The sequence below is a fragment of the Aulostomus chinensis genome, chromosome 11 (assembly GCF_037954235.1).
Source record: "Aulostomus chinensis isolate RoL2024-O1b breed Wild chromosome 11, RoL_Achi_v1.0, whole genome shotgun sequence".
NCBI lineage: Eukaryota > Metazoa > Chordata > Actinopteri > Syngnathiformes > Aulostomidae > Aulostomus > Aulostomus chinensis.
In genome coordinates this window covers 13,120,149-13,145,801 of record NC_141330.1, presented here as the reverse complement: position 1 = coordinate 13,145,801, position 25,653 = coordinate 13,120,149, and the positions used below count along the sequence as shown (strand labels likewise).

At 41.7% G+C, this 25,653-nt stretch overlaps 1 protein-coding gene across 1 annotated transcript; it reads right to left on the bottom strand.

The window, feature by feature from the left end:
• Nucleotides 1–8,288: 8,288 nt before the first annotated feature.
• pde11al (phosphodiesterase 11a, like) lies at nt 8,289–22,586 on the bottom strand. The gene is made up of 20 exons (XM_086218638.1): nt 21,598–22,586; nt 20,808–20,966; nt 19,767–19,856; nt 19,397–19,537; nt 19,224–19,288; nt 18,648–18,768; nt 18,361–18,436; nt 18,201–18,268; nt 18,022–18,114; nt 16,107–16,157; nt 15,521–15,667; nt 15,321–15,428; nt 14,280–14,389; nt 14,123–14,213; nt 13,497–13,597; nt 13,302–13,379; nt 13,151–13,214; nt 10,939–11,013; nt 10,671–10,754; nt 8,289–10,581 (listed from the first exon to the last, which is right to left on the bottom strand). The coding sequence occupies exons 1-20, from the start codon at nt 22,369–22,371 to the stop codon at nt 10,300–10,302; spliced, it is 2,778 nt and encodes a 925-aa protein (XP_086074764.1). The 5' UTR covers nt 22,372–22,586; the 3' UTR covers nt 8,289–10,299.
• Nucleotides 22,587–25,653: the final 3,067 nt, after the last annotated feature.

The following is a 25,653-nucleotide window of genomic DNA, read 5'->3' as shown; positions in this document are numbered from 1 at the left end:
CCTGTTGACCTTTCACCCCTTCTCTCCCTCTCTGTCTGTCTGTCTCTCCCTCTCCCTCTCTGTCTGTCTCTCCCTCTCTCTCTCTCTCTCTCTCTCTCTCTCTCTCTCTCTCTCTCTCTCTCTCTGTCTGTCTGTCTGTCTGTCTTTAAACTGTGTAGAGCTGGTCCACATCCACTCAGAATTCAGCCTCACCCACCCTGCTACCCCCCACCCCAGCTGCAGGATTGGGTCCTTCTCCAAACCCCATATCTGGTCTGCACAGGTCTGGTTTCTGATTTGCTTTCTTGAGTTTTGGGAATCTGAAGCTTCTCTTCTTCAGCCAAAACTACTTCAAGCATGACCCATTTCTGCCCAGCAAAGATTTCCGTGCCATCTGAAGTCTAAGTTTTCAGTGTAGGATCTTGCACGTGGTGGGACCAGCCTGCTCCTCAGCCTTTGCCTTCCTGCCATCTGGAAAATAACAGCTTGAAGCAGCCCCTGCCAGTAATTACCCCTCAGACTTAGAATAAAGGCACAGCATACACAGCGGTGAAATCTGGATAATTGATGGAGGCAGACATCAGAAAACTGAAGTCTAGATTTAAATACTCAGCATAGTTTTGGAGATTTGCATTTAGGATAGAAGAAAAGGAAAATGAAGGTCAGTGTTTCTTTATTTCAACCAAGAGGTAATGTTCTCAGTCTAGTTTACTTGTCTGTTCGCAGCATTATGGAGGCACATTTTGAGGCTGGTTTTTGAGGAGGAGTGAAGTATAGGCCGAGGAAGTACCCATTCCATTTTTTTTGGCCATGTCCATTTAACACAGCAAAAACGAAATTTATCTTATGTTGGGTTTGGTTGACCTGGTCTCGGTGGTAGAACACACTTCTTAAGTGACTTCTAGTGTTCTGTTGAATCCTTGAAAACCAAATATATGTTTTATGAAAAAAAAGCACCATGCACAGGACATCTGAGTTTCAGGTTGATTTGACACCAATCACATTCACAATTACTCCAAAATAAGAACTTGAATTGCAACTTCACACGGGAACTGACTTTGAAATTCTTGCTCTGACTTTCTTTTTTTGCTCCAAAAACAACGATTCCTATCACTTATGTAGTGCAACACTGTGAATACATTTCAGCAACAACTTGCTTAAATGTGCGCCCATCGACAGCTCCCCACTTGCTGTGAAGTAGTTCCTGGATAAAAGTATGTTTCTGTAGCTGCAGACACTTTGAGTGTAGCCTGAACATGGCTGAACATGAAGCTGATTTATATTGTCCATCCTCCAAAATATCCCTCTCAATTGGAATCCTATCAGGACTTAATCTGGAAGCTGTTACTCAGTGTGTCTTGAAAATAAATGTCTGCAGCTGAGAAGTCAGAAGTGGAGGAGGGGGAGCTCCAGGGGGGAGAAACAAGTGGCAAAGTCCCTCGGGTGTAAATGCCATGTTTCGGCTGATGCACAGGAAACAGGCTCTTACCAGCCAGGAAATTAAGTGGCAGGCACAGGCCGGCTTATATTTCCCCTTCTGCTCTCAGATGGGCCTTGTTAGCGCAGAGACACCAGGGCTCCAGCTTTTCCTTCCAACAAAGCCAACAGTAAACAACAGTGTAGCGTTTTTACAAAGACGTTAAGTGCTTGTGATGGCTGAGTGGTTTGTGTCTTGAGTTTCTCAGACTACCAGACCCCCCCCACCCCCACCCCCACTACCACCCCACCCGTCTCTGAGGGGGAGCTGAGTCAATGGTCGTGGTGTAAAAGGGCCGTAACAAATTTATGTTTGCAAGTGAGGAAAGAAGACTCCTCTGGCTTGTGTTTTACTGATTAAGCTGTTTTTTTTTTATTTTGTAGTGTAATATGTTCCATTCCTTCCATTACTGACTCCTCTGCTTGCTGCTTCTGGAACATGAATGATGTTTCTTTCCCAAATGTGCAAAGGAGAAACAGAGCTTTTATCACAGTTTGGCCCTGTAAGAAGTTTCACAAGGAACAGTTGAAGATTTCATCCTGCTCTGCTCATGTTGAGAAGCTCATGATCAAGACCGAACGAATAGAAATCTGTTTTTATCTCTGCTAATGACATAACGTTTCTCACATGCATTCCTTTGTCTATTTGTTTGCAGGATGATGCAAAAACTACCTGGCCAGTTTTGGAGTGGAAGAATCCGGTAAATTTTGGCGTATAATAGTTTAACCTACCAAAAAAATATCATTGGCTTTGGCAGAGGTATATATTTCTAATATACTTCTACTGGATATGTAGAAACATGTTTTAGAAGATTGATTATAAGACTCTTAAACTCACACACACACACACACACACACACACACACACACACGAATCACTTGTGTGAAGGGAACAATACAGAATCTTGCAGGAGAGATGTATTTTTTTTAAATATTGGATTATGGATTATTGCAGGGAAAAGTTTCATTCTGCATGATAATGGACAACCACTTTTATGATTTCTGTAAATGTAAATGCAGTCGCTTGGAAGTAAATAAGTAGGTGACAGAGCACAGATGCGTGGCGTCAGTGTCACAACAACTTGCTTTGAGCTTCTTCTGGTTTTGGTGTGATGGTGTTTAATGTTTACATCTACCTCTGTGGTCTACTTTAGCTACCTGTGCAATTTTAAGTCATGTAAAAGCATCAAAATTCAAAAGTGTGATATTTATTGACATTTTGTGTGCTACAGAACAAAAAGTGAAATAACTTAAGTATTGTATTAACCAGAGATTCAACAATGGTAAATAATTGCAGGGTTATAGGATTCATTCCTGCGCTGCTCTTTAACGTTTTATAAAGACCTCCAGGATGCTGGGGAGTCACCTGGGGTCAGAGTGATGAATAAAGCCCCACAGCTGCCAGCAAAGAGAGAGCATTCAAAAGAAATTTGTGTATTAATGATGTCATATAGACAACCTGAGAAATTATTCAGTCCTTACTGAAAAACTCAAGACGGAATCGGTTTTAGACGTTTAGCTGCTGGAGGGACAAAAATAAACGATCTTCCTGCTGGAATCAGTTGCAGGTGTTTTCTTTCTCAGTCACAGAGATGAGAGGATGACAGATGACTGATCCTTGGACAGAGGAGCGACAGAGATTTATGGTTTTGAATTCGAAGGCCATGGCTGGATGGATGCCCACACAAACCCAAAGCTGCTACTATTCCAGCTCTGCCACAACGATGGGGAGTGATGATTCATGGCGTGGTGGTAGAGGCGGACTCAACGTAAACAATTGCATTTGGAGTCGGTGTATTTGGAGTGTGTGCGAGCTTGAAGCGAGCGAAGCCGAGAGAGAAATACTGCCGCTGCCTGAGCTGGGATTTGAGCTCGCAGTATATGCTCGCAGTGTTGATCATTTCAGGCTAACAATGATGATTCAGTGCTGCTCGGCTTTGCTGTTGGAACACATACTGGTAGTAGCGTGTTAAGGGGCTGCAGTTCAAGCTACACATTGTAGCAGCAGGCAGTCAGAGAGAGGGAGAGTAGTGACACCAGAGAACAGCAGAGTCCCTGGGCACTTTTCTGTTCTTACTTGTAGAACCTGAAAATCAATCATAAAAAATGTTTTAACCGAGATAGAGCGGCATCTTTGGCTTCATGTGAAGAGGACGCATGTGACTGCAAATGAGATCTTGGTGATTTATCTCCATATTGATCTCCTCATGTAGTCAAGGCCCATGTATTCATAAGAAGAATCTCAAGCTGTCCTCACCCTCCTTATTATATCTTCTCCGGTTTCACTTTAACTTTGGATTTGCGTTTAGTTTTACAATGGTTGCTTCCATCTGTTTGGAAAAAGGTTAGGAGTTGACTGGCAGAGGTCCTGCACTCCAAGAGTCAGTGGGCTCACTGGAGGGGGGCTTGTTTCTATCAGGGGTGAAATACCCGCCCGTCCATCACCCTGACAGAACTGACAGCCATTCAGCCAAACCAGAGGAGTTCCTGCCAACAATCAAAGGGCTTTTCATTGAAGGAATCCAGCCCTGGCCTGTCATCAGGGAGGGGCGTTCCCAGCTGTCAACACACAGGGAGACCTCTGGCCCCTCCCTCTGTCTTTATAGTCTCTGGTCAAATCCATGGTATTGGTCAAGAGCAAATACTCCGCCTCTCTCGCTCTCTCTCTCTCTCTCTCTCTCTCTCCCTCTTTCTTTCTTTCTTTCTCTCTCTCTCTCGCTCCCTTTCTTTCTCTCCACCTGAAATTGCATTTATTTAATCTACATGCCTTATGTCCTTTAAACCTCTTTGTTGTCTGTTCTGTAAGAAAAGAAACCAAAGAGGATAAACGTCTTGAATTATTCATTCCCTGGATGGCGCCCCCTTGTGCTCTTTGAGTCTAATGTGAGCTGCCACTCCCCACCCCACCCCACCCCTTCATTTCAGTGCATCAAAGCAGTAACGTGGCTTCTGACACACAAACAGACAATCAGGAGGGTGGCAGAGAAAACCAGACCAGTTAATCAGAGATACAATTCGCCACCAACTTGCAAAACGATGATTTTTGGGTCAGTGAGTTAGTGAGTTAGAGAAGCGGCAGTGGGGGGCAAGTCAGACAGAAATGAATGTATAAATATATTAATACCTCCAAAATTAAACAAGATTTTACATGTTCTATTTTAATCTCATCTTGAGTAAATAAAAACTGTTGACACACTCCTATCATTTTGATGCTCTTGATCACCACTGGAGGGAGCAAACTGTCAAATAAACCTACACAGAAGTATTTGCAAGAAACTGCTTTTTACAAAGTGTCAGATAGTATTCAGACCAAATCCTTAACCAGAATCAGCAAATGTATTTAATTCCTAATAAAATACCTTCTTATCTTTGAAATTCTGGAAGCAACCTCTTCAATAACTGCCTTGCAACTGCACCTTTGAGGAAGAAGATGTTGAGATGTGATATAACGGATGGAAAACTGTGTTTGACATCACCTCTTTTATTTAGTCTGTATCGTAATCATACCAATCTGATCAATCACGTGCATTTAAATAGCAAAACTAGAAATATCAACAAGGTGTTGTAACAGTTGTGTCTACTTGCAGCAGACCAGAACACTGTCTGAAGCCTTAGCGGGTCTGCTGTTACATAACCACTGAGCCGCCTGCATGAATCAATTATTCATCTCCATGTCATAATACTGAGGATGCTTTGATTTTGACGGACATCCAGACATGACATCGCTGTAAATGGCAAAGCTAAAAGCACGCACCAATCTCCACTGAGTCTTCTTCACGTGACTGCTCAGGGAGAGCACCTTCAAGTAGGACGTGTTCCTCCGTTGCACACAAAGACAGCACGAATGGCTGAGTTTAAAACAGCCCGAGGCAGTGGGGGAGTCAACACAAGTCAACAAGTCCTACAACATGGGATTCACAGCAAACCGTGGTCAGAGCAGTGCAGCAGGAGGGAGCACATTTGTTACCTTCTCAGTCTTTCAGGAATGTTGGAACTTTTAGGGCCTCATCGTCGCAGGTGGTGTCAATACGATCGGCCTCAAGCATATTTTTCTAACAGTCCAGAAAAAACCATCTAGCGCAGGTTCAAAGGATTGTTTTAGAGCGATAACGAACTGTTATCTCATGTCCATTCATGTCCACAGTCATTCTTAACAATGGCACTGTCTGTTTAACAGCCAGCGATGTCATATGATACACAAAAGCTCTTGCAAGTTCTGGTTTTGTCCTGACTGGCGCATTTCTTGCTAAATACTAAGATAAACAGATGGTTTCAGTTGGCATGAACAAAACTTAGGAAAGATATAACATTAAAATATGACATCACCAACCTTATTTTGGACCATTCTGAGCATTTTTACCAACAATTCATTTGTCTCAAACCCCTAAACCAGGTTCACATGCCTCCTCTCTCTCTCCTTCCCTCCCTCCCTCCTTTTACCGGTTACCGGTTCACTAGTTTGAATGTGGGTTGGTTTTTTAGACAGAGCCAAGGTTCTGAAAGCCATAACTAGCACTACTTGGCAACCAAGGATCAACTTCAATACACTCCACCTATAAACAATCATTTCCACCTGTGTCAAATGTTATCTTGGTGATTCTGTGAGCAACCAAGTCAGGTCACGTTTATTTGTATAGCGCCAAATCACAAAAGTTATCTCATGACACTTTACAGGTAGAGCAGGTCCAGTACCACACCCCTTCATTGAATCTACACCCAACAATTCTCCATCAGCAACACATCCTGCAACAGTGGCGACGAAAACCTTCCTTTTAACAGGCAGGAACGTCGAGCAGATCCAGGCTCAGTGGGGACGGCCTTCTGCTTTGACCAGTTGGAGGGAAAGAGAGCAGGAGAGCGGGGCAGAGACAAAGACAGACAATGGAGGAAGACAGATATGCAGAAGGAAAGAGTGGGACAGAGATAAAGAGAGAGAGAAAGGGAAGAGACTGATGGACAGACGGGGACGTGAGCTGGTGGAGCCAGCAGGAATGAACTGGTGAACGAAATGAACGCCTCCTTGTCATTGGAAACAATGAACAGAATTAACAATTGTAGCTACTGTAATACCTGTGGGTGTGTTCGTCAGTGATGAAGTTAGTACAACTTTGTGAATAAATAACATTTAACTAACCAAGCACAAGTCTGATCGAAATATAACCATGAAGTTGGTTCCCTGCAACAGATTTTTGTTTTGTTTTTATTACTATCTGCCCTACATCCTGTGTATGGTGTTGTAAAAATGATGATGGTGGTGGTGGTGGTGGTGAAAATGTAAATGATGAAGCCATCCCTGCTTCTTTATTTAAACTCATAAAAGAGAGTTCCATTTTTGCGTCATTAAAAAAAGGGCATAATAGACTAAATAGCTGAGAGGCGAGCAAAGCTATTCCTGGAACATTGCCATTAGTATTGAGAGCACGTATTAATATTTATAGTCTACTTCACACTATTATTTGCATGCCTTTGCTTGCCACAATCTGCTTTCTAAAAATACATTTCCTCTTTTTCAAAGTGGCAGTAAATGGTGATTTCATTACAGTAATTATGTTTACACACACACACACACACACACAAGGTTCTGAGTGACTCATTCTTAGGGGTTGTAACAAGTTTTGTTTTTTTTTTCATTTTCCTTCTCATAAGAAACCACGCAGGATATAAAACAGGTGCATTAATGGCTTTGAGGTTATTAGACATGATATTAAACCTCTCCAGGGGTGTGTTCACACAGTCTTTTAGTGCTTTGCATATGTTTTTCAGTGTGTGTAATAGTACAGTATGTCAGACTGAATAGGAGTGTGTGTGTGTGTATGTGTGTGTGAGAGAGAGAGAGAGAGAGAGAGAGAGAGAGAGAGAAAAGCAGAATAAGAGGCAGTGGAGAGTATAAAGGGAGTCGAGGAGAGAGAGATCAAAGACTGTGGCAGAGCCAGGCCCCATATCAAAAATGAGGTTGGAAGGCTCTCTTCTCCTCTCTCCATCCGACTCTCCCCTGATCATCGACCCTGAGGAGAATTAACTCCATCCATGTTAAATTATAGATTAAGGCCCAGCTCTGGCTATGGCTTGGCGGCTGGCGGCAGCATGCACGTCCAACTACACAAACCGAGTTTTACACACTTGCGCTGCAGCTACTGTTGCCTCACCTCGATGCCTTATTAAAACCAACATCAAACACTCTCCACAGATGAATAACAGGATTTAAAAGAGACTGTATGAATATGTAAATATTCTGTCTCTCTGTCTGTGACATGCTCGATGTAAGACTGTTTTATTGGCCTGCTGGATGAGTTAACCTTTATTATCCCTTCTCAGGTCACAAGTGTTTACAGTCATTGAATTTATAGATGAGGTTTTGTCTTCTGGGCCCATTTTGAGATGATTTGAAGTCCTTATGTTGTCTGAAATGTGCTACAGGAACACTTTTGACTTGACTGCTTTATTTCTATCTGGAAAAGTTTTCAGATAAATCATTTGACACAATTATTTCCTACTTGGAGACATGTAAAGCTATTCTGAAATTGTCAAAAGGCATTTTGACAACAATGCCAGCCACCGAACAAACGTGCCACCCAGACCGTTCAAAGACGATGAACTATTGAATCAAAGACTCTTTTACACTTTAGTCTGGACACTAAGTTCCTCCTTGTGTAAAGTATTTATTATTTTACTATATTGCTTTTTTCACTTTGTGATTAAAACTAATTCCGCACAATTATGGTTTGTTTCCCACAGTTATTTCTAAATCTGAACACATAGAAAACACATACAAAAAAAAAACAAAAAAACAAGCACAGCTCAGTGATTTGAATTTCACAGCATTTTATTCACAAAACCATCAGCTGGAGACAAATTTACTCTGTTTTATCTGAAATGCAACACATTCTCATCATCTCTAATAATGTATTTTTACTGGATAGTATAAATGGCAGGAGAAAATGCCAATTGTACACTTTGCTAGCGTATGAAAAATAATGAATGTATTATTCTGATAAAGTCAGTCTGAAAATAGAAATCTTTATCTGTTCTCAACAACACTGCAGTAACAATATTTGCAACGACACTCAACTCAACTCAACTCAACGGGAACTTCATGCAGAGCAAATCTCTTCGGGCAATCGAAAGGCATCGAGATCAGTGTCCAGTATCTACGTCAAACATGAGCCATGCGTTTCTTACAGTAACCAACATGCTGTCACGTCCCAATTTCAAAATACAGTGATAACACATTGCTAACGAATCAATACATATAAACCCATTCTTGCCAGAACCTTGGTATTTTCCTGTACATTTCTGAAGGTGATCAAAGGAATATTCTATTTTTCTCAACCTGAGCCCTATTTTCCAATGTTTTGGGGTAAAAATGATTGACATGGACAATAATAATTGGAATCTTTTCAATACTGAGTCAGATCACAATGATGGCAGCTGCAAAACAACAATATATGATGTAATAATGTTACAACTGTCCATCCAGTGAAAGTTTTCACCACTTAAAAGGTCAGATTGTTATCTGAAAGATCTGTTTAAGTTTCATTTTGTACTGTAGTTTTGTGTGTTTTGGGATTAATTACAGGAAAATACATGCCGAAATTGACAACAAATGCCTCAAATCATATATTTTCCAAGTAAGGAATGAATATGTTGGTGATCTTAATGTGGATGAGTATTTGAATGTGATGTCACTGTTACTTAATAATGTAATAATCACATGCTGAAAATAAACCTGAGCCTGTTGGACGCAAAAACAAGCTTTCAATGGTCTCCGCGTATGCTAGTTGCACCTGTTTCTCAGTTGTGGTCACGCCATTCGAGCTAAATATTGGAACAATTCAAATGATTTTGTTCTTATCATTTGTTATGACCCCAAAAGGTCCCAGATTGGAAGAAAAAAAGTAGAATTATCCTTTGTGGTTCTGTTTTCAACAAATACCATTATTTGTCAATCCTATCCAGGGTGAAACAAAAAAATATCACTCGAATTTTTCATGCATGTGTGCACTTTTCTAACAGAATTAGCCGACATTTGCACCAGGAAATCATCATTCACATCCTAAGGGTTTTCTGTACATGTAGTACAGCTGTGGGCACAAGAGGAAGCAGCGTTTTACGAAAATGTTTTAAAAAAAAAACCCAAAAACAGACATACTTGCAGGTAAACACACACGCGCGCGCGCGCACCCACACACTCACACACACACACACACACACACACACACACACACACACAAACACACACACAGCCTGAGAGGGCAGATTTTCAGTGACCTTGACTTTTTTTCACATTCCTTTAACACTCATTCATCATGCCTCATTCCTTACATAGAGAACGCGCTGTTACTGATACGATGCAAACATGCAATGCGCAAAACACACCGACGGCCAAATGCTTGATTCACCTGCACATAATGAAACTAATGCCATGCAGTAAATGACGTGAGACAGTAATTAACATTCAGGAACAAGATCACGCTCCGTTATACATTCATGGTGAAATATGTGACAGACAGAAATCACAGTGACTTCATTTGTGTTTTGTAAAGGCATTCCAAAGGGTTTGAGGCTGTTCTTTTATCTAACATTATAATGGCCCTCTTTGGTCTAAGCTTTCATTCTGATAAATGTCATTTATTAAAAGCTTTCAGACGGATTTAGAGAAATGGGAAACTACCCTTTAAAAAGAGTTTCGTCCTCCCCCTGAGTTACACAGTGACCACTTGGGAGAAAAAGCTCAGCTGATGAAAACTGCATTTCAATCAATTGTTAAATCAATTCCAGGGTGTTTTTCAAATCACAGGGTATGGGAGGAAACCCCATGTGACTCATATGACAGATCCATTTGTTTCATTCCTGTAGCCCAGGTAACGAATCCCTGTTTCCTCTAAACTTCTTGTCCTGGCTGTCCTTAGACGTGGCTTTTTCAACTGGCTTCACAGTCTTAATAGCCTCTGGCTGTTTATCGGTTTCTGGAGTCTCGGGATTCACACTCGGTTCAGTACTCTGACTGGACACTGAGGCTCCTTGTGTGTGCTGATTATTACATGAGCACACTTCCTGCCACTTCTTTCGATTGGCGTCTATCCCTTCAACCATTGGCTGCAATTTCCTGTTCAGCTTCAGCAGTGCCTGGGGAAGACATGATATTTTATTATTACTATTGATAATATGATACCAAAATGCATTACATTTTTGACAGATTCCATTATGTAAAGTACCTGGTAAAGAGGTTTACAGATCCCATCTATCCACTCCAGCTGTAAGGCGGGTAATTCATCTTTACGATTGCGGTCAAATATGGCCTAAAGAGAGGAGATAAGCTCCTGTTTTTATCCTGCAATGTCAAACAACTTTGATAAAAAAAAAAAAAAACCCTGAAGTATTTTGATATGTTAGCAACCCGTTATGGGATAGAAATACGTTGTAAGTACAGAAAAACGAATGATTTGTCACAGACAGTTAAAATTCCATGCTGGGTATGCTTACCGCTGGGGTCAGCTTTAGCTCTGATCTCTCCCTGTCTCCTTGCTCAAAGAACTCACTTGTCACCAGTTCTGCAACCTTGGGACATCAATGGAAATGATTATTTTATGATAAAAGTGGAAACATGGGCTCAGAGCTAAAAAGGATGTATACCTTTTATAGTATCTGTAGTATCTGTGCCATATTTGACTATTCCTATAACTCTGACATAACATTATTATTATTTGCAAGCCTGCATAATTCTCTTTAAATTATTCCCGTTAAAGTACAGTACATGGAAACACTTTCAAATGATGCATAAAACTGTGAATTATAAGGACTGAGTGAGGAGTAATTCCAGAATGAGTGAATGAAGGATCATATACAGTTGCTGAATCTGGGGTTTATGTTAAAGAATTATTATATCATACTGACCACTTTCTTCATGACTCTTTGTTGTTGTGCTGTCTGAATAACGTGTATGCACACTCAGAGGCGAAGTAATGCATCATACTAAGAAGTCTCCATGTTTACTAGCTTCATTTTTGTAGGCTACTGTTGGTTTGTGGCTCAGAGTTTTGGGTATTTTTAAAAAAAATCACATTTTCTACAGTGGCACCAAGGGGGGGAACCATGAGTCTGTCAGCCCTGATTTCATTGCCTACATTTCTTTAACATCTTCCATACGACAGCAACAAAAGCTCAAAATTGGAAAAATATAATTCAACCCTTCATGAAGCTGAATTTACTCAAAATGAAGGCTATAGCTTTCTTTTTTAACTCCACTTCAACATATCTGATAGATTTGCACGCTGGCAGGTATTGAGATTTATTGCAGGGAAGGCAAAACAAACCTAAATGTCCAGGAACAAAAAAGGGTAGTTGTTGAACAAAGGATGCGACTGGGTTCCTGACATTGGAAAACAAGAGAACTAATGACAAACCAAACAACAGGTGTAGAGCACGAGGACAGAAATCTGTCGCTAGAGAGTAAACACAGAAGTTATTAATAGCATGAATTATGACCATGTTCCATGTAGGCAGGCCGGGGACCTGGTGGCGCTCACACCGGCTCTCTCTGGATAACCGTGAAAAAAGTAAACACAACAGGACTGTAATCGATTTGATCGATAATCCCTGTTATTACCCTGCCAGGACATGTCAAATTGAAAGCTGTTCAAAATGCTTATTGAGCGACAAGACACAATGACAGGCAGGAAGTTAAACAAGATTAGACACACAAAAATGAAACGACAAAAAGCATTAGTCCCAATCAAAAACCCCGGATACCGCAAGTGGACTAGAACAGTCTTCAGGATCAATATGAATCAGTTTGCCTCTCAAAAGTGAATCATTCTTCACAAAATTTCCAGCAAATATCAGCAAAATCCATCAACTAGTTTTCGAGATATCCTGCTAACAAACAAAAAAAAAACACACACCAGTGCTCCTGTTGCCTCCTTAGTGGTGTTAATGATTCATGAATACTGCATCTCCCAGTGTGTTCTCTTATATAATAACTCCTCACTATCATCTAAAAAAACCCTCTATTATTGTCGCTCAGGAAATGATTATTAACAATTCATCAATCATCCAGTGGTCCATTACTTCCTCTGTAACTATACTCCTACATGTATAGATAGATAGATAGATAGATAGATAGATAGATAGATCGATAGATAGATATGCCAATTTTACACATTGCACAAGTCACTGCTGTAATGTGTAGAACCAACTAGGATAAAAATGGAATCTTTGAAGTACATTTTCAAACACACTTCACTGAAGGTTCCAGGTTTCTCAGCTGCCGTTACCAAGGTTTAACCTCTCATTGTAGTGAGGTACAATTGTACTCCTTGTTGTGAAAGTGAATACAACAAAGTCTGAGAGGAAAAAGGTTCAAGCACTGTAACTGTTCAAGTAAATCACAACAGTTTACTGCATCCATCTATTCTTTTATGGTGCTTATCCTATTCAGTCCATGCATGTATTATAATGATTATAATATATTTATGGTTCAGAGCCACAGGGAGTCAAGGGCCTATCCCAACATGCTGTGTGTAATAAGCAAGGAAATACTCTAGAGAGGGACAACATGCAAACCTCTGAAGAGTAAAAGCATCTGTATGAAAAGGGGGCAACACGCAAGCAGCTTTTCTTTATAACCAAATACCACGTCTCTATCTTCCAGTTCTCCATCATGAAAGCGTAGATGTGAGACACTGTGATCTCGAACCTGTTTGGATATCTTCCAAGGCCGAGTGACTGCTCCCAGGTCGCAGGCTGTCATCAGCATAGACCTGTTGAAGGCATCAGAGTGCATTCTGACATACGAGCAGTGAAAGTCATTTTTGCTCTGGATACTTCTATTCATTTAGCACAAAGACCTGAGAACTTCTCTATGTGCTTCATCTGTCCAGCTGAATTCGTCAGAGAGAACGCATTCAAAGAACTTGCTTCTGCGCCTTTCAATGCAGAGAGAGGGAGACGTCAAGAACATGGAGGCAAAAAAATTTTTGGATTCTCTATTTACTGTAAATACTTCTTTCAATAAAAAAGTGATTATTCATCAAGTGTCTTACTCAAAGTGCAAAGTAAGGTCCGTGGAGAGGATAGCCTGCTTCAGTAGCTGCATCATGTTGCTGTACTCTTTAGAGCAAAGGTTCGCAAAGATATTGTGACCCTGCAAAAAACATAAAATAGCACACAGTAACATAAAAGCAAGCTAAAATATCCCTTTCAAGCCACTGCATTGGTAAAGTTGTTGCTTACTGTCGAGTATCAATTAGCTATATGTATAATTAGCTATATCTAAGGACTTTTTTCTGTCTCCTGCTCAAAGAAATCATTAGAGAACTCAGTCCCTGATAATCAAACAGCCGGCAGTCGTGGCTGCTGCTCCCTTCAGTCAGGTTGTGTGCAGCGTCGTCTCTAAGCTCAAACTGCACTTCAGGGGCACTGAAATCGTTAGACAGAAAATCTTTTCACGGCTGACTGCCACTGGTTTGATTTCTCATTTTGCTGCTGGGATGTGGGGTTGTAGTCCAGGCTGCACCGAGGAGGTAAAGATAGCATGCAAATGATATGAGAATACTCATGTAATAGTCTGTGTGTGCGTGTGTGTGTATATATATATTCACATTACTTCTGGTGAGGTTAGGTGATGAACTTCTGTCTCACATCTGTTTTATCAGCCTCACCGCCTCACCTCACTCTGCAGGATCATCACCGCGTGGTTGAAGTGATGGTGCTCCAGGGTTGCAGAGGTCCCGTAGAGTAAAGCCAAAGCAGATCCTGTCCTGCAGGAGAAGTACAGCAGTGACACGTCATTCTTTTATCAGATATCTGCTCCTGAGGTCACTTACTTTGCTTGAAATGCGTTGTTGGTGCCTCGATGGTCCAGGTCATGACACAGACAGCCAACCATCAGCGCCAGTATCTCAGCTTCCGATAAAACATCCTGGAAGCCGGCTGTCTGAACAAAGTCAAAGAATATCTTTTCAGACAAAAAAGTTTTTTCTCATAAATGATATTGTCATCATACTCAATCTCTTAGTGACCACAGCATATATTCTCTCCTCATGCGCTCAATGATTCTTTATGAAATATAGGACACCACTCCTTTTATTGCCTCCTATATTTTATGTACAATAAATACTTTAGTGCAAATTCCATTAGGTATAAATGTTCACCAGGACTAAAAGATGAACTGAAAAGATTTTAGTGGTCAGAGGTCAATGTCAACTCATATGAGCACGGTATCTCTGGAACTCTTCTAGGGACTTTTTCCAATTTAAAAAAGTAACAGTCTAAAGCGCTCAAAGATGACCGTTGATGGTCAAGGTCGCTCTGACTAGGAAACCGTTGAAGAATAATACAACTGCAATGCTAGATTCATGCTGTATTTTCATATTGATTTTGTTCCGCGATGAGTCTTCCCAGTTATGTTTCTTTTAGTAAGTGAATGTCAATTGGTTTGACATCCATTTACACAGTTCTTTAGACAAACTTTTGCAGTGACAGTTCTTTTTAGCCCCTGTGTGATCAGTTTCTCCTTTCATTCCCTTCAAGTGGCTCTCAAGTGTGAAAAAAAAGTTTTATTCTGCACTGTCAGACAGTATCACACAGTTTACAGTCTGTATCGGCTCAACCCAAACTCTGGAATGGTGGAGTCCAACGTTCCATCAAATGGGAAGAGCTCGAGGTGACTCGTTCATCATTGTGGAGGCATTTCTGAATGTTTAAGGCTGATATGTTTGTTATTACTGGAGATTTGGGGTTTCCTCAATGATTCAGACCTCTGTGAGTTTGAACACAGTTTGGCTACACTGAGTTTAATGACAGATTCAAAGGTTCCACAAACAAGAAATGATAAGTCTGATATGACTTAATAACAGGAAACTTACGGTGATCATAACAAACATGCACTGGGACACATTGAAGGCGTGCCTCCAGTTATGATACGCCACAGTCCGGTAGTTCTTCCTCACCGTCAGAAGCCAGCGGCACAAAACCTACCAGACAAATACACACATGCAGGTGACATACTGGAGGTTCACACACACACACACACACACACACACACGAGCACACAACAGAACCTCACCTCATAGTCAATCTTAAATGTTTGGACGACACCGAGTTCCAGGAACATTCGTAGAGACGCAGTGATCATGGCGTCATTGTCCAAAGAGAAGTCGTTGAAGTGAAACTCGTCTATGCCCAACTCGCTGCTCAGGGGGATCTTTGCTGCCTTTGGGGAAAGAAGACGCAACTGTCAGCCACATAGTGCCAACCAAGGAGGAAGTCAAGTGATAAGAGACCAGAAATATGATTTGCTTCTATCGAAATAAAAACTTCAACCACCGACATCCTCAGTTTGTGACAATGAACCTCAGTCATGAAATGTTCTCCAGCATCAATTTGTCCTTACACAGTACAGATCGTTTTAACCCTCACTTTAGTCTTGCAGGCAGGAAGCAGCTCTTTGCTTTTGACCTCGAAGTGCCCAAATCTTTTCATTTCATCCTTGAGTCTCTTTGAATGTTTGTGCCTACTTTGCATAAACTCCCTCAAGGCGAGATGTTACGAGAATATGATGAAGGTCCAAACCCAAAAGGTCTTTTAAAAGTCTTATACTGCATAAGAACCATTAATGCTGTATTTTCTTGTTTTCCCCTGATGAGGGTTACCTTTAGCCTGTCAACTTCGACCTTTGAGCAAGTTGCATGGTAGGACAACATCTGAAAGAAGAAGAAATCATGTGAATAAAGGCACCATATAACAGCACACTGTTACACTGATGTTACGACGTGAATCAAACAAACGAAAGACACTCAGGAAAATCCATGTTCCAAGCATTGTGATGCAATCTCTTTCCTATAGTGCCATGGATTCAGGATCAAAGAAAGCACATCCCTGTTTTTATAACCACTTTGTTGCAATGTTTTTGGTCTCCTGATGGAAAAAGAAAAGAAAAAATCCATCAGGTGTTTAAAGAAACAGCAGAGACACGAGTGTTTGTTGCCTCTGATGAGAGGTGAGCGGACTGAGATGTGTGTTTAGAGTGAATTATTGAGAGCAGCTGAAATATTCATTGTTGAGAAGCAGATTCATGTTTACTGAGGATAACGTGATGGCTCGGGTTAGACACCGGGCAGTAGAGCACATGGGTTATGATTAGTTTAATCCATCTTAAATTGTCGGGATATTTTTTAGGCTGACTAGAAAATAAACTTTGAATTTTATCCATAAATCATGTCAATAGATGTATTTCAGTTCTCTTATCAAGGTAAAGTCATAGTATTTATAAAGCTTATTCGCACTGTCATTGATTATAAGTAAAAAAAACTACTACTATTTTTCATTGTCATGTGTTTTGGTGTTTCGGTTTCGGTGTACATGATCTTATAGGTTCTGCCATGATTGCTACCTAGAAGAAGATGTGCTTTTGTAATATCCTCACAACAGCTAATAAATAAATAAAGTATGCTTTATTTACCACTTGATAATGTTTAGTATTATTATTTTTCATCTCCTCCTGGAACCGTCACCTTATCATGGTGGAGGAGTTTGAGTGCCCTCATGACCCTAGGAGCTATGCTGTCGGGGGCATTTTGGGTCACCTAAGGCAGACTGGTCCTACAGGCAAAGGAACGGGGAACGTAGCGAAGAACGGTTCAACAGACCCTTCATGGAAGACACAGCAAGGGATCTGCGTACCTAGCCTGAAGGTGTTCCAGGCATGTCCGACCGGGAGGAGGCCTCAGGGCCGACCCAGGACACGCTGGAGGGATTATATCTCTCAGCTGGCCTGGGAACGCCTCGAGCTGGTGGCTGGGGAGAGGGCAGTCTGGGCTTCCTTGCTGAGGCTGCTGCCCCCACGACCCGGACCAACCGGATAAGCGGACGACAATTATTTTTCATAGGAGTGATAGTGTCTTTAGTGAAATTATTATAACGTGCCAATTTTTTAAAATTAATTCTTTAAAAAAGAATTATCAAAAAGCAAGGGAACAGAGAAAACAGAAAATGTTGAGAACTAGAAGAAGAGAGATTCCCTTCTCTCCTCTCTGTGTGCATGAGGGAGCTGAGACCCTCAGAGACCAGCTAACCGCTAATTAGCTTAGCACAATGAATGGTAGCGGTTGGGGAGGTTAATGTACCTCAGTCGAAGGTCATCAACATGGTTTGTCCACAAGTAATCCTCATCATCCTCTCTTACAGAGTCAGCCAAGGGGAGCAGCCGTCTGTGATTTTCTCTTTGCCAGGTTTTGTTCTGTTGGTCAGTTACAGTGTTACCTTTGAGGTGCTGTGTGAATTCCCTGCACCCTGCACTCTAGATCTGATCCTAAAATTCAAATGTTTCATAATGAACATTTATAAAAAGTAAGGTGTATCTGATTGCTTTTGACTGAGATATGCTAACACTTCCCATCTACTACCATTCATTGTGCTTAGCTAACAGGCTGTAAGCTCGTATCTGCATACACAGGAGAGAAGAGGATCGATCTTCTTGTCTGTGCCTGGAGAAAATGAACAATAAGTATATTTCCTGAAAAGTTGGCATTTTTCTTTCTGACAAACTTGTGTCTTGGCTGTGCTTACATCCAGCGCTACAGACTGCTTGGCCCACGTCTTCTTAACTTGATTGTACATCATGGTGTTATTGATTCCAAGTCCACAGAAAATCACAAAAGCCTACGGAGACAAAAGCATGTGAGAAGAATTAAGATTATCAGTCGTATTCGACGCTCAAAATATCGGTGGCACAGAGTTTTTAAAACCTCAAACAGTCTCTGATCTGCGTCGTTGAAAGTCTTCCTGTCAAGCCGATTCAAGATTTGTGCAACACCTGTGAAGAACACATACACACAGCATTGATTGTAAGATTTGAACAGGTTTTCAGTGAAAGTGAGCGCAATTAATTAATCGTGGTCAACCTACCGATTATCTGATGGGTTCGATTCCAGATAGGGACACACAGCACTGATCTGATATGAAAGCCTGATGCCTGATCTGCCTGTAAACAGAAGGACCAGCACTGAGAGCAAGGTGCACTGTTTGTACTGTTTATACTGACAATAGAAGGCTCGTGATTGCTCTTTGGAGTTTATAAATGTAAATCGATGACAATGTATCTCATGTTAATACTGGGAAATATTCATATACTCAAAAAGTAATCACAAATTGATATGGCTTTAAAAGTGGCTTCATATTCCTTTTAGACTTACCTCAGCGTCAAAGCGAGGGTCCTGGCACACATCGCTGATGTTAACAGGAAGTCCCGTAGAAGCCACCAGCTCAGCAATGCTGTTATTGATCAGCCAATCAGAACACGAAAGCTTCTCCATGCTGATATCAGCAGTGACACACAGAGCAAACCACAGTCACTAATACATCCAGCACAAGCAGCGACAGTGACAGGGATGGTTTTCCACCATGCTAGATAGTCTGCCACTTGGAGCTAAATAGATCAACAATCACTGGAGACATCGGGGAACTCAGTGTGCAAATGTTCACCGTTCCCAAATGCTGCTGTCTCATAACTTTGAGTATTATTTTTCCTCTTGTGCTATCACGGGGTTTTCATTTTCGAGTGAAATATGTCATTAAATGTTAAATACAGCCTCACTGTCCTTGTGTTGATGAGTTAAAAATATCCATCGAGCTTCCATGTGGCATCAACATCAGGCCCAAAATTTATGCTTGTCTAATATTAGAGTGTATGTCTACTGTGCTATTCAGGCAAATGTTTATTTGTATGACACGTTTGTGTGCTCCTGTATTATAATGGTTTTGTGTTTTACCTGATGTCACGATCCATGTTACACAAAGGAGACATCAACTCAAACGTCTTGGAGAACTTCACCACCTTCATAAAACACATGTATGATCACGACGAGCCCCAAATAACACATGATTGCATGAGAGTGAGCGCTGTGTGTTCTATCGTGCATAAAAATGAGATCGCAGTCCTCACCGGTGAGTCGATGTCCTCCAGGAGAAGCACGGAGCAGCGTTCACACTGCAGCAGGGTCAATGCTCGCTGCATGATCTTCCTGACAATCTTCTCCAAGTCTGTCTGCTCCTCAAAGAGGTCGTTGACCACCTCCAGAAGAGCCTGCAGACACAACAGCACAACTTGTGTTTCCGTTGTGAAGCCCACTGTTGACATCTATGAAACAATACTCGGGGATGCTCGGTGTGTTAACTGAAATGCTTTTTTAAAATGGTTTCAATAAAGATTTGTTACTGTGTGAAGAATGCACAATAAATGCTTTACTGTCTCTAATTCTCCAGTGTTTGAGAAACAATTACATCTTTTCTTAGTGCAGTTTACACTCTCTCACCCTGCTCCTTTCATACTCCTTGCGAGACTCTGAAAACAACTTGGCATTGGAAATCGATATTCCACAGAATGGTAGATACATCTGCAGCACCTGAGTAAAAAAGAAACAAAGAAAGAGGTGTGATGGAAATCATGCATGATCCACAAATGTAAGAGTGTGTGTGTGTGTGTGTGTGTGGGGGGGGGGTTCTTTCTTTTCGGCTCAAATAGATTCCCACTTAATGAAGCATTGATTTGGAGGAGGAAGGCATTATGTGAGACATCGGGTGGTTTGTAAACCTGCATATCAGTTTGTTTTTTTTCCTCTTTAGCTCAAAAGTATTCATTAAAAATTGTATATTTCAGCCATTATTTGTGTCTTTTGTCAAATGTTTTAACCTGAATTGCTCCCATCACAGAATTTTGTTCAAGTTGATTCTTTGAAGTTGGAGTCACAAAACATATAGAGAAAAATACGTTTCCACAACTATATTCTGCCACCTTGTGGCCAAAATCTTTTAAATACAGCAGAAAATGTAATTTATAAATAATAATTTTTGCAGAACAGAAAGATTTACAAGCATTTCTCCATATTACTCACTTTGTCTCCTGTATTTCCTTTCCTTTGTGAGTGTCTCACTGTACATCTACCAAGTACTTCATACTCAGGAGATACACAACAAAGAGCTTCGGAGTAAATTCACTTGAAGTGGATTGCTCAGGGAGCAGTTGAAAGCGAATCCACTCAGAATGTGTTGGCTAAGTGCGCGTGTTTATTGCACAACCAGACATATTTAATGTTCCACTCTAGTCAAATGTTGACCTCCTCTCTTAATTTTGCTGGTATCGCGCTTCTGAGGGAACACTTCGTCCCTCTGCACAGCCATTAGGAAGATCCAGAGTACAAACAGTGTTTCCAGATGTATTGTGTGTGCGAGTGAATGTGTGTGTGTGTGTGTGTGTGTGTGTGTGTGTGTTCAGTGAACTTCAGCACACCAAAATGCTCTTAATGATCGAAACAACTAATAAATGAGTTACTACAGAGACACGTGGAGCGCCTCACCTTCTCATCATCCTCGGTGAAAGGAGTGCCCATGGGATTTTTGTTGATTGCTTGTACAACCCCTATTACTTCTCCATCGCTGTTGCAGATGGCCATGCAGAGGATGGACTGGGTCTTATATCCTGTTAACTTGTCTATCTCGTCACTAAAACGATGGTCCTGAGATGACATAAAGACAAATATTATACAAACACATATACTCATTATGAATTTCTACAGTGATCCAAGTGTGTGTGTGTGTGTGTGTGTGTGTGTGTGTGTGTGTGTGTGTGTGTGTGTGTGTGTGTGAATCCTGCAGTGATCACAGGTTATTTATATTCAAGACTCAGCATGTGGCCTATAAGCACAAAACTAATACCACTCGCTGACACATATCTCCTCTGTTGCAATTGCTAATGGAGCTCAGGGGGATTCGCACCATCGTGTTGCCTCACAGCCCAAGGCTATTATATAACGATGTGGAGCAACTGATAGCTTGTATGACGAAATCTGGCTTATCGGAAGCTGAAAGAATTGTAACACTTGTTTTCAGGTATTTGTCTTGTAGCACAAAAGAGATGCTGTTTCTCGGTGTATTGGAGTCCCTCCTCTCGTGCTGGAAAGTTTTCACTGAGAGGGAAGAGGCGATGTCTGTCCTTTTTTCAGGGCTTCAAATCCATCTGAATAATTCCATCTCAGCTGATTCAGTCTTTTCTTGTAAGGATCTGGCCACCTCATTGTGCTCTAGTCAAATATCAATAATCTAGTTTCCTCCACATTTGATGAAAGTTTCAAAATGTCTCAGGTTTACCTCATATGCGTTAGAGATGTTCACGGTCTCTCCATGCTCTGCCACATATCCAATAATCCCCTTCCCCCACGGCACCTGCACTTCATTGGAGTTTAAAGTGCTGGATGATGGTCTTACAGTTGTCCCTGAGTGGACGTCAAAGAATTTGGACACCAGCGTTCTCTTATGTTCGGGTCCCTCAACAAGGAAAAGCGAGCACCTGTCTGCGTCCACCAGGATGCAAACGTTAATTAAGATTTTATAACTCAGGTTTGTCAGATCCAAATCATTGGAGATGTCTTTCACTAACTCCAGGAAGAACTCTCTCTCGTTGGTTTCCTTCAGTCTGTATTTATAGTCGATGGCGCTGGACGCGTACTGGGGCACGTTGACCCGAGACTCCAGCAGGGCGCTCAGGATGTGCGCGGTGGTCGGAGGCAAGGAGCTGGCTTTACGCAGGAGCGCACGGCGCCTCATGCTGGACTGGGACTCGTGTTCGCTGAGGCTCACATGCTCGTCGTAGGTCCGATGTGTAGTCGTGGCTTTGGACCGGGCGAAGTTGCGCCGTAGCTCCATGTGGGACGATCTGCGCCGGAGACCGTCTGAGTTGGCCGGCCAGAGCGGGTCCCACGCCGCGCCGCGCCGCTCCTCAGCTGGGGACACTTTCGACGGCTGGTGCTCCTTCAACCACCTGCTTATCTGATCACATTTTGCCTTTCGAACGAGGTACTCCTCGAAAAGATCTGGGTGGCAGTCCAAAAACGCCTCTATATCAGAGAAGTCAGATGTTGTCATGCTGAGAGCTGCTGTGAGGAGTAAGTGATGCGCGCAAGTGCTGAACAGGAGTTGGATGAAGGGAGTGAGGCTGCTGCTGCAGAGTGATGTCCTCAAAACATTTACTCATTCATTCATTCATTCCCCACGTGAGCGGTGACCATCGCTTTCCTCTCGAAAATACAGAGCAGAAGTAGTCAAAGAGAGTCAGTTTATTTGAGACAGAAGCAATGACGTCCGGGAGACGAGCTACAGCTGTCAGTCAGGCGAGGCTGAGCCGTGTGTGTCTCCGGGGATTGTTATGCAAAGGTGTTGAAAACACGGCGCCTATACAAAAACCGCAGGGCGGGCTGTTCTCTATAGAGTCCATATGAGACACTCAGGCTCCAATCACAAACGAATTGCTTCCACTTACAAAACCTGCAGGGAAGAGAGTTTTTGAACGTGTTGTGTGGAATAAGAGTGTTGGATGTCTAACTAAAGAATAAGGAAAATTTCAGTAGCAAAAATATATGTATAGTTATTTTTTTTTATAAATAAATTGAATATCAGCAGGGATATTTGATGCCTTGCCAGTCCTCGGACACAACCTTAAGTGTGCATGAGCAGAATCTATATGTATTCATTTCATTTTGTACTAATGGCATTTAGAAGATACATGTAAGTGTGTAAAAAGCAGGCTGGATGGATGTTCAGCCACTCCTGTGCTCTCTCTAGATCTACATCTTATGAAATATGATTAAAAGCCATGTTAAATCGATTTTAGCTCAAGTGTGTCATTCTCACTTTCAGTTGAGACATAGGCTATAATAGATTTTCTCACTGTAAATTTGTAGCATTAAAAAGGACATCTGAATCACACACCCTGTTTTTCCATGAAAAATAAATCAAATTGATTTACAATTACAATTTTGAGAAATTGCAACATGCTTGTCCTGAATTGACGGAATGGCTCTTCATGCAGTCAAGGTCTAAGTGGATGGCTTCTGACTCTATTGTTTAGTACGCTCTGAAGTTAATTGTTAAGGCAAGCCCATATGGGACCTTCCTCTTTTGGGAGGGAGCAGCTGATTGGACAATTAAATGACTGAAGCCCGCACCTCCTAGCCTCCTCACAGCATCAGAAAGAAGTGTCACAATTCAGGGGCCTCATCTTCTGAAGGGCTGGGCTTGGCCTTCGAAGGCTGAAGTCAGCTTTGTTCGCTGAGACTGTCTGGTCTATGGTGGCTGTTCTCTTAACTTTAAATCAGTAAACGCTCGCTCCTGTCACCTTGAAAGCTGCAGTTATTATTTGAATGGAAATAGATGTGTTTGCAGCTTACCATCCGCTAACCCAATACTTTGTTTCTGTTGGTGAAATCAATTTCCTTCTGAGAGAAAAGTCCAGTCATCATCAACATGCAACGAATCTTTGAATAGCTTGACTTGACTTAATCCCTTTCTATGAGTTTTTTTCCAGCTGGTTCAGTGAGTTCCTCAATTTCTGCCGCTGCAGATCTTCCCCAGCTGTTTCAGGGTCTTCCTGGATTTCTTCAGCAGTTTCCAGGTTGTGGCCTGTGTGGTTGTTTTGGAGTATGGTTTTCTCAGAGTGTGCCCAGTTCCAGCCCCATCTTTGAGCACAGCGCTTCATAAATACACCTGTCCCTCGTAATTAGTAAAAGGAGGCTGCATGGATTGTTGTACGTCGCTTTGGGCAAAAGCACCTGCTGAATGAAATTGTGGAGTTGTAGAATTGTTTGAAAGAGGTAGATGTTGCTGACATGACCTCACACATTGGTTTGTGGACTCCTGTTTTGAAGCTGGGAGTTTAGGTTTTTCGCCATGGTAGCAACTTTTCTATCAAAAGACAGCCACTCTAGAGCATGCCACAGTTAAAAAAAATCGCTTTTCAGATGGTAAACTCTTGAGGAAAATATTCATTGAGGGAACTATGAGCCATTGCCAATTGATTGGAACATTGGCACGATTGGTCGATGAGTCGGGTGCACACCTGGACCCATGGAGATGGCAGCATGGGTTTGCGCTGGCTGAAGAAGGTTGGACTGGAAGCAGGATTGGAGCCTGGTTTGCTATCACAGGGGTGCAGCGTTAAAGCCTGTCTCTGTATCACTGTGACCTGAAAGGTGGCAAAAGGTACATGTGAAGGCACTTAGATATCTCTGAATATAAGAGGCCTTAATCAGGGGCAGGTTCTTCTGCAGGCATTGGAATAAGATGTCTTTTTTTTTTTTTTTTTAATTCCCTGAATTGAACAGTGTAAGGTGCAACTACTAGCCTTGATCATGGGGCAACAGAGCACCCATTACTAAGGCTACCGATGGTCGGATGGGAGAACTATAAGGAGACTTAAGGGCCCAGTCCTCTTCAGGGAACACTCAAGACCTACAAGTCCATCTCCCCTTGGCATCTCCTTCATGCTATAAAAAGATGTCCGTTTGCCTCTGCAGCTGTTGGCGGTAAGCATGGAACAGAACTTGCAGGGTTAGCGCTAGCAGGGGCAGGGTTAGCGCTAGCAGGGTTAGCGCTAGCGTGGCGTAAACAGGGCCAAGGCAAACCTTGTCGTGGGTATCAGATTGAACGATATACAGTAGGTTGTTTATACACATTTGCCATTAAATAAATGATGGAAACATCTCAATTAAACTCAAGTCAGGCATTTTACAGATGAAACCATCACAAAAATAAAACTCATCCTGATATGCAGGACTTTATCATCCCTTCACCAATGCTATAAATATGAAATAGTTATGGGTTTGGCTATACAGATAATCTACTGACACGCTTTTGTTCATAAGAGCTCAGAAATTTCTAAACTCAGCTATTATTCTGTTTCTTTGTTACAGGAACTCAGCCGTATCTCAAACTAATATTTGTTTTTATTAGTTTTCCCCTGTTTCTGTGTAGACCAAATAAACCTGAATAATTCAGAGCAGAGAGCATTTACTGGTCAGAATGGCCTGCCTGCTTTTATCCTGACCATATTAAACTGATAACATGAGTAAAGTTGCAATGATTCCCAAGTGCAGCATGGATATGTAAACATAAACACCTCCTCAATAGACAGAGCTGCTGCAAACACCTTCAAATAAGCATGAAGAAAGGATATGGTTTGAAAATGTAAATAACCTTGAATGCGACAGTGGAAATTTGCAGGTTTAGAAATCGCGTCATTGTCTTTGAAAGACGTTCTCAATACACGTATGAAAGCAGTTCTCACTGTTAAGCCATGTGAATAACTCAAGGTCACTGAGAGAGAATATAAAAGCACACACCAAGGAAACGTGTTCCCACTCAGTGGAAAAG

Excerpts from the sequence above, each read along its gene's own strand:
- pde11al (XM_086218638.1), bottom strand. The coding sequence starts at position 22,371 with ATGACAACATCTGACTTCTCTGATATAGAGGCGTTTTTGGACTGCCAC. Across the intron at positions 13,598-14,122 it reads TGATGATCCTGCAGAGTGAG|GGTCACAATATCTTTGCGAA; the intron begins GTGAGGCGGTGA and ends TGTTTTTTGCAG. Across the intron at positions 11,014-13,150 it reads CTTGGAAGATATCCAAACAG|GTTGCAGAACTGGTGACAAG; the intron begins GTTCGAGATCAC and ends TGATGTCCCAAG.